This window comes from Pezoporus flaviventris, unplaced genomic scaffold (genome assembly GCF_033815535.1).
Source record: "Pezoporus flaviventris isolate CSIRO_AGI_PZ_B2104156 unplaced genomic scaffold, CSIRO_AGI_Pfla_v1 ptg000064l, whole genome shotgun sequence".
Lineage (NCBI taxonomy): Eukaryota > Metazoa > Chordata > Aves > Psittaciformes > Psittacidae > Pezoporus > Pezoporus flaviventris.
This window is the reverse complement of record NW_026892612.1, coordinates 1469315-1481954: the sequence shown is the minus strand read 5'-3', so window position 1 is coordinate 1481954 and position 12640 is coordinate 1469315. Positions and strand designations below refer to the sequence as shown.

At 36.0% G+C, this 12640-nt stretch overlaps 1 protein-coding gene across 6 annotated transcripts in view; it reads right to left on the bottom strand.

Annotated features, from left to right (window-relative positions):
• TMC1 (transmembrane channel like 1) overlaps positions 1 to 12640 on the bottom strand; it is a 133455-nt gene that overhangs the window by 17359 nt on the left and 103456 nt on the right. For 4 of the 6 annotated variants that reach the window (XM_061470818.1, XM_061470816.1, XM_061470821.1 and 1 more), the window contains 4 exons: positions 8968 to 9074; positions 7995 to 8093; positions 4411 to 4553; positions 1791 to 1935 (listed from right to left, as the gene is read on the bottom strand). In XM_061470818.1, coding sequence (XP_061326802.1) covers positions 1791 to 1935; positions 4411 to 4553; positions 7995 to 8093; positions 8968 to 9074 — 494 coding nt within the window. The remainder of the gene's footprint in view (positions 1 to 1790; positions 1936 to 4410; positions 4554 to 7994; positions 8094 to 8967; positions 9075 to 12640) is intronic. The other 2 variants (XM_061470819.1, XM_061470822.1) reach the window with 1 other exon arrangement.

Sequence of the window (12640 nt, the reverse complement as noted above, 5' to 3'; positions counted from 1 at the left end):
TAGTTGTTAGAAGTCAGTTAAGTAAATTACCAAGATGTGAATGCACACCTGGATATCATGTTTTGACATGAACTTACATTGTGTCATAAAATCTGGTTTAGACCCTGGGAGACCTTGGGGTTTCGTCTCCCAGAGTTCAATTTGTTTCTATTGAGTGTGTCCCCATTGAGTCCCATTATACCTGTACTCGTGTGCCAAACAGGAACCAGCATGTTCTGTGAGCTTGTGGGGTGCTGTGCAGCTGAGTGACCCAGCAGGATAGATGTGTGAATAGCTGTCAGAAAAGGAACTGACACACCTTTAAAATGTGCATTTGTGAGAATGAGAAAAATGTTTAATTCAGAAGGAATGAACTGACAGTTTAGATGTAGGAATCTCAAAAAAAGGCAGACAGTGCACAGCTTCAGACTGCAGAATAAAACATTTGTTGGCCAGTACTGATAAATATTAAGACTCAGGTGTTAACTATAATCTGCAGCTCTGAGTTTGACCAGCAGAAGGGGCTTTTGCTCTGAAGTGTCCTCATGAAAGGGAGTTTGGTTACAGCTTCTTACTTTGGCATAAAGATCACCTGCACAGAGGAGAAGCTGATCTTCTGCATTGAAATAATTACTCTGCATGGTTCTGTTTTCCTTACGACTTCTGTTTGTTACATAAATGAAAGTCTTGAGCAAAACTCCCATGACTTCACCCAAGACAAAACTTCTCTTTCTTTATGAGGTTCTTTTCTCATTTGCAAAGATAGCAGTAAAGCTTCATGAGTTTATTTGTTAAAATTGCCTCTGTCTCTACTGAATTGTATGCCTCTCCAAATATCTTTCAGCAACTGAGAACAGTAGGCATGTAGGAAAAGGAAGGGTGGGAAGGATCTTGTGTGTGACTGGATAATGCAATCAGTGCTCAGTCCTCCAGCTCCCATGTTGTTATGTTGTCGGTATGACTGAAAGTCTAGCACCTTGATTATTACCTGGCAACTCCTTTCCAGTGTATTCCCTGTACATTATTACATTTTAAATTAAACTTTCCTTTACATGCTGCATTGATATGTCCTAGTGACCCCAGTGTAGAAACACATTCTTTAACATTCAACATATAGAATATATCCCCTTCACTGTTTTCACAGCGGTGCATCTCACATCCTGCCCCAGATTCTTCATACAATGACTCTTGACGTCAACATAGCCTATAAATTGAAGAGGCCTGAAAAAACCTTGTATTGCCTTGAAAACTGGGATTTATTTGACAATTAATTTCAAGATAAAAACTTTTTTTTATGTAAGGAAGATAACCTCTTTTGCTTATTGAAATGCAAGTATACACCAAAATTCTGAGGCTAATTCTGATATGAAGAATAGCCCTTTATAGATGATCCTATTGCTTTATCTGATGGTGTCTCTTCCACGTAGCAAGAGAAAATGATAATGTGAGGTTAGCAAAATGTCACCAGCATTAAAAAAAAAAGTTTTTCAGACAAGCACCATAGAAAATGGAAGACATCAGAGATGAGGAAAAGAAGGAGATTATTTTACAGTAGAATCATTTTTCTAAAACTAGTATTACAGTCACAGAGAACACAAAAGATTTTGTTAATGCTTTTCTCTTCCACAATCAAGAAAGAAAAGATTAAGACAGCAAGGCACAAAGACCAATACTCAGAAGGCTATAGAGCTGATAATTCTTGTTTAATTTTCAAGGCTCCAACACAACTAATACTCGACCTTAGTTCCATTTGATTAACACCCGTGTGACAGACAAATCAGGTTACCTGTCCTTAGTGAGCACTATTTTACCTTAAAGCTTGTTGTGATGGAGGCAAACTTATTATCTGCTGTCTCAGGATTTCCAATCAAGTAGTCCCAGCTTGTGAACATTTTCCAGCTGAAATTAAAACTAGTATCATCCCCACCACCATCATCATTTGCATTTCTTGCCATTCTACAAAAGCCAGAAAGACAGATGAAGTCCTTGTTAGAAATATTTCTGAAATGTGAGCATAACTTTTAAATTGTTCCTAAATCCTAGCACTGTTCTGAAAAAAAAAAAAAAAGTTATTGCATTTAGTTATGTTATACTAAACCTGGAACATTTAGTCTGAAACAAGAGAGAAAGATAGAGATTTTCATATTTAGACATTTTATAAGCACATTTTCATGAGAGAGAATTAATTTATTTCATTCACACATCAGAGAAACTCTGCTGGAGAGAAACCCAATAGGAAAACAATATGAAGAAAATCTCTGGAATGGAGAGGTGCAAAGCATCCTGAACTATCATAGATTTTATTAGAGATTTCACAAAGAAAGAAAAAATCTAAAATAACAAGCCAGAGCAAATGTGGTTATTACCATATAACAGTATTACCAGTACAGCTTCCTTTTCATCTCCTCTGCATTTATAAACAAGATTGATAACAGTATCCAGAAGCCTCAAATTATTTCTTTAGTGATTTGAATTAATTTTAAATGGTAACTTCATTTCAAAGCATTGTCATTCATGTAATAATAGTGGTCTTGCTTCTATGGATTTTACTACTTAATTCAAACCATTAAGCACAAGGATGGAGTATATTGGTAGGGTACAAACCATCTAGCCTTCAGTATTGAATTATTTCTTGGTCAGGAAAAGCTCACTAATGCAGCACATTTATGTTATTAATATCAATACACTCTACATACCTCATTTTTAACAGTTCGTTAAAATACATACTGCCAAATAGGAGAAGACAATAATAAGTAAACAACACTTGAAATCTTTCTGAGCTGTCATAAACCAGTACCAGGGCTGTTTTTTTTGTTTTGCTGCTCATATACAGAAGGGAGAGACATCAGGAAAGGTTCTTGTTAGGATCTGTCCTGCAGCTTGTTTCTAAATTAAAATAATTCCTTCTCAAGAGTTCCCAATGAAATAGTGAAGAGTCTTGTGGTTGGGATATGATTTCTTTGAGAGCTGAAATATTTTTCTTTTATGTTATGTACTGAAAGAGCTGCAAAGAGAAGCCCTACATATAAATATGTTCCCTAATTAGAATAATAATGCTTAGTATCCTGCCTACCTCTTTAACATAGATATTCCCTTTTCCAGATCTTAGTCAACAGCAAAAAAATGGTACCACCTTCTGTTACACTGCTTTTAGTTTCTGTCACGTGGCCAGATGGGAAGTTAACAGTTTATTTTTTTCCTCAAGGATATTCCTTCATTTGGGCCACAGGGATTTTCTTCTAGAGGATTCTTTTTTTTTTTTTTTCTGAGTGGTAGTCACTGAAATGCTGTTGTCTGAGACTAAGAATTTTCTTATTTTCGCATCTACATAATAAAAAGAAAAGAAAGTAGTTTTGAACCAAAACTATTACTTTTTTATTGTACTACCTTTTTCCTCCTCCAAAATACATATATGTAACTGCAGACTTTCTTTTTTTTCTTCTGAAATGTTTCTTTCCCTATGCAGAAACCATATCATCTTTGAAAAAGAGAACATGAATTAACCTAGTGCTCATGCAAGTAAAAAATCCTGAGTTCAGGACAAAACACTGGAAATATCAGCTGCAATTTTCTCTGTATTGACAAGTGTCCTTGAATCTTGACTTGCAATGCTCTGTTTTTTTTCACTGTAGGCATCTTTTAAAGCCACCACTATAGCTGACAGTATTGTTGTAGTAGGTCACCTTGCTTGAATCAAGATTATTAGAAGTTATATTCCTTGGCAGCTTATCTCCTTAGAAACTGTCAGAATTATCAAAGTTTATCCCTATAATGAACTCAGCTATAAAATTATAATTTTATTTCATTTAAATTCTGATCTTAAGACTATATTCAAGTCCAGAATTTAAGAGCTAAATGACTAATGTATCACCAGTTTTACTGCCTAGGCCCTGTTTCACTTACCTCTATGATTAAATCTTTACAATGTCCAGTAGCATTAATTCTACACTACAGTGCAAATGTGAGCACTCTGCTATAGTCTTGCAGAGACTCATTTACTGCTGACTGTGAATTACACACAGTATTATTTGCCATATGTTTCTTTGTTTCTTCCCCTCTTCCTTCATAAAAGAATTTAACTCACATAAGTTATCATTAAAGGTAGAACAACTGAATTTCTTGGATGTTAGCTGACATTCTGCTAGATGCAGAGTATTTTGAAAAGATGGGCTGAAATTCAGCAGGGAAGTGTTAACTTATTTTAGCAAATATTTTTTCCTAGTTCCACAACACTGTGACACAGTTGCTTGTGTAAAACAATAGATAAATAAACACAGACTGAAGGAATCCTACAGGACTTAGACTTTGCACTTAATGTTGCATTGTCCTGCCCTTAAAAGTACCATATTTTTATAAGGTAGTCTCAGTGATCAACAGTGGAATTATCTGCCTTTTTGAATGTACTTTATCTGAGATCCAAGGAGAACTTACGTTCGAATGACAATCATAAAGCTGTAGCCAATAGTCCCAACACCAACAAGAAAATATGAAAGAGGCATCCTGAACTTGAGCCATCCAATTGTCCTCTGGTTATTGTAGTAACCATAAAAGAGTACAGAATACTGTGCAAAGCCCTGAAAAGTCATCAAAAAATATAATGTCATGTCTGTTAAATATGCATGTACTCAGAAATTGTACCAATAGAAGTGTATCGAAATATCCATTTCAATGCATTCTAACAGGTGCAAGCATCACTATAATAAATGTCACAGGATGAAAAAAAAATTCTCCTTTCATCTACAAAGACCTAGAATACTTCATGGCAACTTTCAAATCTTTTACCTCTAAAATTATTCATGGGCACTCTATGATTTTATGAGTGAAAAGGTTTTTATCCACATACTTCTTGTTGCAAAGGCAAAAACATTTCAGTTTACAAAATTTGCCTTAAAAATTATGTGCAGATAAAATGCCAGACTTAACTGAATTTTCACATTTCTAAAATTTACTTTCATAGCCTATTTTATACAAAATTCTCATATGCCTTCTTTGCCTATCAGTGCTGTCTGGTGTTCATTGTGAAATCATTCAAAATACGTGAACCAACAGATAGTTGCATGTTATGGATAATTATCCAGCATGCAGGGGCTTTTAAAAATATTATTCAAAATGTCTTGATTTAGTAATCAACATATCTAATTTTAATTCATATCAGAATAGCTTTGAGAGATGTGCCTACACAGAACAGATGTTCTTCTCTGATAAAGGAACTATTGTTATAGAACACATTTGTTGCTACTAGTAAAACATCTACACAATCAGGACATATTTAAATTCAATAGTATTAGAGTATCCCTATAATTCCAACTGAGCCTAAGTTTCATTACAGCCTAACACAACTTTGGAGAGCCTTTTGGGTCCCTCAGAGTATTAAAATGTTTTTTAAGTCACTGTGTTCTGAAAAGTCAGAGTTAATTCCTCCACTGCATGTCATTTCGTATGCTGTTTCCTAGGCTTTGTCTATTGCATTTTGCCATGCGACCTGAAATATTTTTTTAGCGGTGTAAAGGTATTTATGGAAGATCTTTTTCACTCCTTCCCAAGACTAACATAAAAGAGGGGTGAGATAAGAATATTATTTAAATATAGCAAAATCCAAATTTGTGTCTCTCTGACATGTCAGAGAGTGTGCAAGTGCACAAAAAGCAAAAGTGCAAGTGCAAGGGTATCAAGTGCACAAAAGCAAAACATAGGTTGACATCATCTTTTCTTTACTGTCCTAAAAATTGGTGGGAGCTTGAGTTTCTTGTTTTGGGATAAAATAATGTTTGCTGATCTGGGTTCATTTATTTGTAACTTGGTAGCATACAAGAATTGCTAACAGATGAAAGATACCATTTCCTGTGATGTTCAATTAAAGATGCCTTCTTTTTTCCCCTCAATATTTAAGGTGATCCTTCTCCTGCTTTTCATTTGCACCTTGTGTGAACTGCTACTCTGTTATTAACTCTAATTTCTTCTTCGGAGCTGTCAGATCCTGTTTTTGACACCTATTATAAACTTCCTGTCTCTTTCCACAATCTGTCTTCATTCATTTTTTCTCAAATATGTTTCTTTTTAAAACTTTTTTCATATTTGCTGTATAACCCTCTTCTAGTCTCTATTCTTCTTACAAAATCTCCAGGTTACTATGATTCCTTTTTCTCCAGTATTGCTGTGATTTTTCTCATTTTATACTGTCATCATCATTATCTAACTTTCCAGCTACGTGTCTAGATGTATTCTTCATGTCACTCAAATATACAACTCCTAATGAACGAGACCCAATATCATTTTATGCAGCAGTCATTACAAAATGTACCATGTGGCTTTTTAGAAAGATCTTTCTATCCTTTTGTATCCAAGGAAGCTCCATCACTTTATGTGGTAAAATAAAACAAAGAATCTCTTCACTTTCTGTACCTTTAAATATTGTGATTTTTACCTATTATTACAAGATTTTCTTTAAATTCAGTTGTCTACAGTTAACAAACCTAAAAGATTTGCTTGTAAATGAGAAAATGGGTATATCCAGTCAAGTTTTTCCAATGTTCTGTCATTTTACAACCTCATTTTAACTCTGCTGATAGCTGCAAATTGAAAGTAGAGCCAAGAAAGATAAATAAAAGACCAGAAATCTGGCATCATTGGAGTCCCCACATAAAGGTATTGAGTCACAAACCAAGGGATCTTGTTTGAGATTTGCATACCAGAGACTAGGGATCCCTCCACAGCTTAACCATACTAAAAATGGCAATATTAGTAAGAAGCATAGACATGTACCCTGTACCCTTTTTATGAAGACATCCTATTGGGACAGGTATGAAAATCTGCCTATGCCCCTCCTGGGATTGCCTACATAGGCTCCACAGCCTGCACATTTCTCCCCATTGGCAGAGATGGAACAGGACCCTACATGCACCAAGTCTGCACAGAGTGGTAATTTTTAAATGAGGTGCTAAATGTACTCAGAGAGGTCACTTTTAGATAAGCCATTCTGCAGACAGCTGGAAAGGATGTACTGTAAACTGGAGGAACCTGCACCTGAGTTTTTTTCCAAGAAACGGGTCTCCTTCCACCATCATATTCATATTGGTTTTTCTAAAAGAATACTAGTGTTAAAAGATATGCATATGCATAACTCCTTAGAAGTATTGGTATGTCTTACAGAAGGGAGCAGCAGATTGAGGGAGAAATCACACTCAGTCCAGTGGATGCTGCTTCTATAAATCTGAAGGAAAACCTTAACTTGGTGGTTGCACCCTTTCACAGCTGAAGAGAGCCTTTTGATGACATTGCACACCAGAGAGAAACCTACCAGCCTTCAAAGCTACATATTGTACTACCAAACTTTCGTCAGCTGACTTTATGCTAAGTTGTATCATTTATATAAAGTGGCTGACTACAGTGACATGGCATACTCAAAATTAGATAAAACTGTTGTTTTCAGGAATTAAAAACAGAATGACATATTTAAGAACATACCATTAGCTTGGCACTACAAAAGTTATAGATCCATAAACTAGACTGAGCATCATATTAAAGGTAAAGAATTAAGACATATTTCTCAATTCAGCTAAAATATCTGCAGATTCTATGAGAAAAATTAAAGACAGCACTGCTTGTTTTAGGAAGTCTACGTAGCACATTAATGGATTTTCTTTTTTTTCTAATTCACACTGCATTCTCAAATTCATAACCTTAATCATATAAAAGCAGAGGACAAAATTAATCTATAAGAAACAGAAAGTCAGTAGCCAGGGATGTGAATCCATCTTCGAGACTTTTCCCCATGTGTTCTCGTATTGCTACATATACTGAAATGTGCACTGAAATGTGGACACTGAGCTTAATTACATGTTTGCTCTGAAGGAAACACTTATGCTCAGAACTTACAGAGAAAAAAAAGTAAATTACTTCTAGTGCCATTTTCTTCTGAAACATTTGATATCTCTGAATATTAGATACTGAAGTGAATAAGAGAATCATCAAAGAGTCATGTGAATATGCAGTACTGCAAGCTTACGCATACTTACACTAAAATCCCAGAGAGTAGCAAAGTTCATAGCACTTGCTTCTTCAGCTCTTGGGACAGTTTTTCTAGGTAAAGAGCCATATGGCTTCCCCATCAAAGCCTGGAACCAAAAAATTAGAGCAATTTACATTTTAAAGCAAAATACCAAGAAAGAGAAGGGACAGTTATCCCACTGCTGCTCAGCCACAGAACAAGTCCTCACAGGGTCCTTTCCAGGCTTTACCCTGAAAACTGTTGAGGATCTTTTCTGTTTTGGCTTCAGTGGAAGACGTATCATGCTATTGAAATGTTGAACTAGAAAACTCTTTGAAATTTCTACTTGACCTTTTCCCATCCACTTACTAGAAGACAAGAGGATGTGGAATACTGAAATCAGGGAGATGGCAGAATACTTTCAATTCCATATAAATCTTCTTTTTAGGAAGACAATACGGTGCCTTAAATGAACTAGAAAAATATTACATTTCACAGAAGTAATTTCTGCCTGAATTACATCTGCCCTGAGCAGCACTATTAACTGATGCTGCACACAGTGCAAAACATGAGGGGTCTCTCATGACTTTATAGGCCTGCTGGACTTTATCAACATGTGAGTATTAAGGGAGCTAAAAAGGAGTCATGGTGCCTCAGAGGCCTGGAATGCATCTTTCTATTCAAATGCACATTTTAGTCAAGATATTCTACTTGTCAGGTCTTAGTCTCAGTTCCTCTTCTTTTCTCCATAGAAAAAAAAAGTTTAGCACAATCCTAGACTATGCGAAAACACTTTCAGAACATGTCTATTTCAAGACACTTCTCTGTAGAGAAAACCGTCCCCAAAGAAACTACATCTTTAAAGGCTTAGTACAAATTAATAGTTTTAAATGGAACATAAAGAGATGAAAATTTTATTTAAAGGTCCAGTCTTATGAAATCTCACTGCAAAGACAGAAATTCACATAGCAATTCTCAATGATAATTTAAAAGATTCCCACCTCAGGGATCATTACAAGTCCAAAGGTCAGTCCAAAGAGAATCATGTTTATTCCATACATCCAGCGCAAGAATATGAAATAAGATGCTACTGATGAGCCAAAGTGACCTATGAAAATATGAGAAGTAAAAAAAAGGCCAAATAGATCAGGTGTTTTATGTTATTTTACCTCAGGATGAAGACACTAAGAGTTCATTTAAAATAAATAAAATCAGGGGAGGCTTTTAATTTGCTTTATTACAATAATTCTAATTTTTTTTTATAAGGTAGACCTTATAGCAGCCCTCTCAGTACCTAAAGGGGGCCTGCAAGAAAGCTGGAGAGGGACTTTTTACAAGGGCAGGTAGTGACAGGACGAGGGGTAATCACTTTAAACTGACATAGAGGAAATTTAGATTAGACAGTAGGAAGAAGTTCTTTACTGTGAGGGTAGTGAGGCACTGGAAGAGAAGCTGTGGCTGGCCCATCCTTGGCAGTGCTCAAGGACAGGTTGGATGCGGCTTTGGGAAACTTGGTCTAGTAGAAGGTGTCCCTGCTCATGGAATGGGTGTTGAAACTAGATGGTATTTAAGGTCCCTGCCAACCAAAACCATGCTATGATTCTATAACTCTAAATCACAATGCACAGACTGTACATGGACTTTACTCTTTTTCATCAATGAGTCAAGAACAACCTCTGACAAGTGAAAAGGTTACCCGAGGATGAGGATAATTTAGCTGTGGTTGCCCTTAACTACATTTCCAGACTGAGCAGGTCCAAAAAGGGGGCAAGAGGGAACATGATAAAAATCAGCTTGCACCAGCTGTAAAAAAAAACAGTCCAAGTTTCACAAGTGTTTTGAGTTCACTCTGTGGTGCAATATGTTGCAATTATGAATGGAAGAGTAATACTTTAAAGTAGTCTTTAGCCATCTTTTCCTGCATCAAGAACTTCATCATACTATGCATTGGCATGCAGATTGTCATGCACAGTATAAATTTCAGCAGTGCAATGAAGAGGTTCTCCCTGTCCAAACCCAGAAATGTGTGTTTTCCATAAAGTCCTGTTGCAGATATTCCTGAATATTTATTCTATAAGGAAAATAAGCATCTATTTTCTAAATATAAATACTTAATCTACTTATCTACTTCTATCTCTCTTAAACATCAATAATAGATTTATCTACTGCCAACACAAAGATTGCTGCCTGTTGTCTGAAGCAGGGCTCGCTGTGCTAGAAAGGACCCTAATTTTCAAGCAGGAAGCCTACCTGAGACAGTCTAGAAATTCATGCTGATACCTGGCCTTTCTAGATACCTGGTGGCCTGAAAGAGTCAAGACCAAACCAAAGAGGGCTGTAAAAAGAAGGGTCCTATTTGTTAAAGTGGGGAGCATTATGAAACTAAGCAGATGTTACAGATGAGTTTTGTTGCTAGGGCTTAAATGGAGCTAGCACTTTCCTTTTTTCTTGTTTTGATTATTCCATTAATTTATTCTTTTATTTATTATAAGAAATTGTTGATTATAATTATCACATACAGAAAAACTCAATAATTTTAGTATCTAAACACTGACAGTCCCCCTGCTGCCAGTTCAGAGGCCCATCATAAACAATCCTTATATAAAGTCCAAATGTGTGATTAATGCACGTTTGTAGTTTAGGACACTGTATGAAAAGCTTAAAACAGAGGTCTGTCTTCTCTGCCAAAATTAATAATGAATAATATTTTTTTCCTATATTCTTCTGTAACACATCCAAGGTGTAGTAGAGTGACTGTTGAATTACTTGACTTTATGTGGTCAAGATGGTTTTGTATGTCTACAAGTGGCCTTGAAATAAAATCAGAATTATTTCTTCAAAGCAGACAGGAACGCTTAAGATTTCCCTGTAGCATTAGCTGGTTTCTTTCATAGATTATTCAGACCTATCCTAAAGGAGCCCTTTGTTTATCAAAAGTACCTTTTTGAAGTCTGCTTAAATTTCTCCATCAAGCTGAAACTATGATAAGAAAAAAACCCTCAGTAAAACTTGTGTCTTGTACCTTAGGAGTTCCCAAGCATACCAGTGTAACTCTAAGATACAGAGAATTTGCTCAATATGAAGCATTTTCTTTCCAGGTCTTTCTAGTGTGTAAGTAACGGCTCAAGGAACTTTTTGGTTCAGTAGCACTGGCAGGCACAGGTGTGTCACCTTTCCCAGTCCAACACATTCTTCATTTAACCTCTTTCCCTAAAGGTAAAGTGTATCTATTGACTTCATGTGAATTCAGCCCTTCTGTTGTTCTCATTAAGTGTGTTTATTTCAACATTGCTTTTCCCTTTAGGTTTCCTGCCTCAGTTAGGCAGTGGTAGGGCGGCACAGCTACTGATTTTCTTCAGTCTGTGTGCAAGAAAACTTTCTATGTCATCTATCATTGTTTTACCAATACAGTATTTTTTAAAAAGTCGAAGAAACCTTACACAGTAGCTATCTAACTGATCCACTATCCAGGACCTTAATTCACTTTTCATTTGCAACCTGTCTACTACCCTGGCTAATTTTGAAAATGGATCAATGCCCACCGGCACTACATAAGTATAAGCATCAGAGTTTTTTTTTAAAAAAAAGCCTCTAGTACATGCTAACTCCTGAGCTGTACCAAAAAGACAGATCATTCTATTAATATATGGCTTGATCTCCTTCACTTTGTTGATCCTCTAGATTTCAAAGTAGGTATCAGTCATGCTTGGTTGGTCATATGTAGTTTTTTAGAAGGACTGAAGGATAAATAAGTGTTTCTCAGTGGTTAGAAAATGATATTTACTTCACCTATTTCTACTGCAAACAGGTACTGTCTTTTGCTTGGGATTTCTTAATAAAGAGCTCACTTTGACATCAGAAAATGCAAATTGTCTTCACGTGAGAGCGTAGACATGACTCATGCTGAAAAGTTTACTGGTTGGAAGCTAACAACTCTAAAGGTTTGCTGAGCATAAAATATTCCCTCACATAAAGGTATTTAGCCAAATGAAAATGTTTTCTGTACAGAATAGTCTGCATATAACTGTCAGGTTCTTGTTCTATTCATGCTCTCACTGCTTACACTTTTTTTTAAGCTAGGATCACACAAGGTTCAAACAGAACTCTCATAAATTCCTACATCTCTTTCAGGTGCTATTGACATTACTTCTTCTTATACCCTGCAAATACTTACGCTTCTGTGCATAGTGCCTGCCTCTGGAAAGAAAATAACTTACAGCATAGTGTTAGCAGTGATCATCAAGGATTATATAAGTTTCATTTCTAGTTTCTTTGGGTTAAGAGACTGCTTATAGAACTATAATCCCAGCTGTTGGAAGAAGTAGGAGCTACCCATGAACATTTCTTTTTCAAACATATTTACCTGGTGAATGAAATATATCAGACACTTACCTGTGTGTATGCATGTGTTCTGGTGGAAAAATTATCAAAAAAGAAATATTAGTTTAAAAATGCTAACCTGTGTAGTGACAGGGAAAGCAGTCATGCAGGCCCAACTCTATAGTGGAGAACTGAGCTAGCATATTTGCTACCATCAGAATTCCAAGAACGATCCAAACAACCTACTTTACCTGTCACAATCTGATGTCATCTGTTGCTTGTTTCACTCTACTGTCTCCTTTAAAACTGAACTGTCATGTAGAAAATACTCCCTCAGATTTCCTTCATACAGCC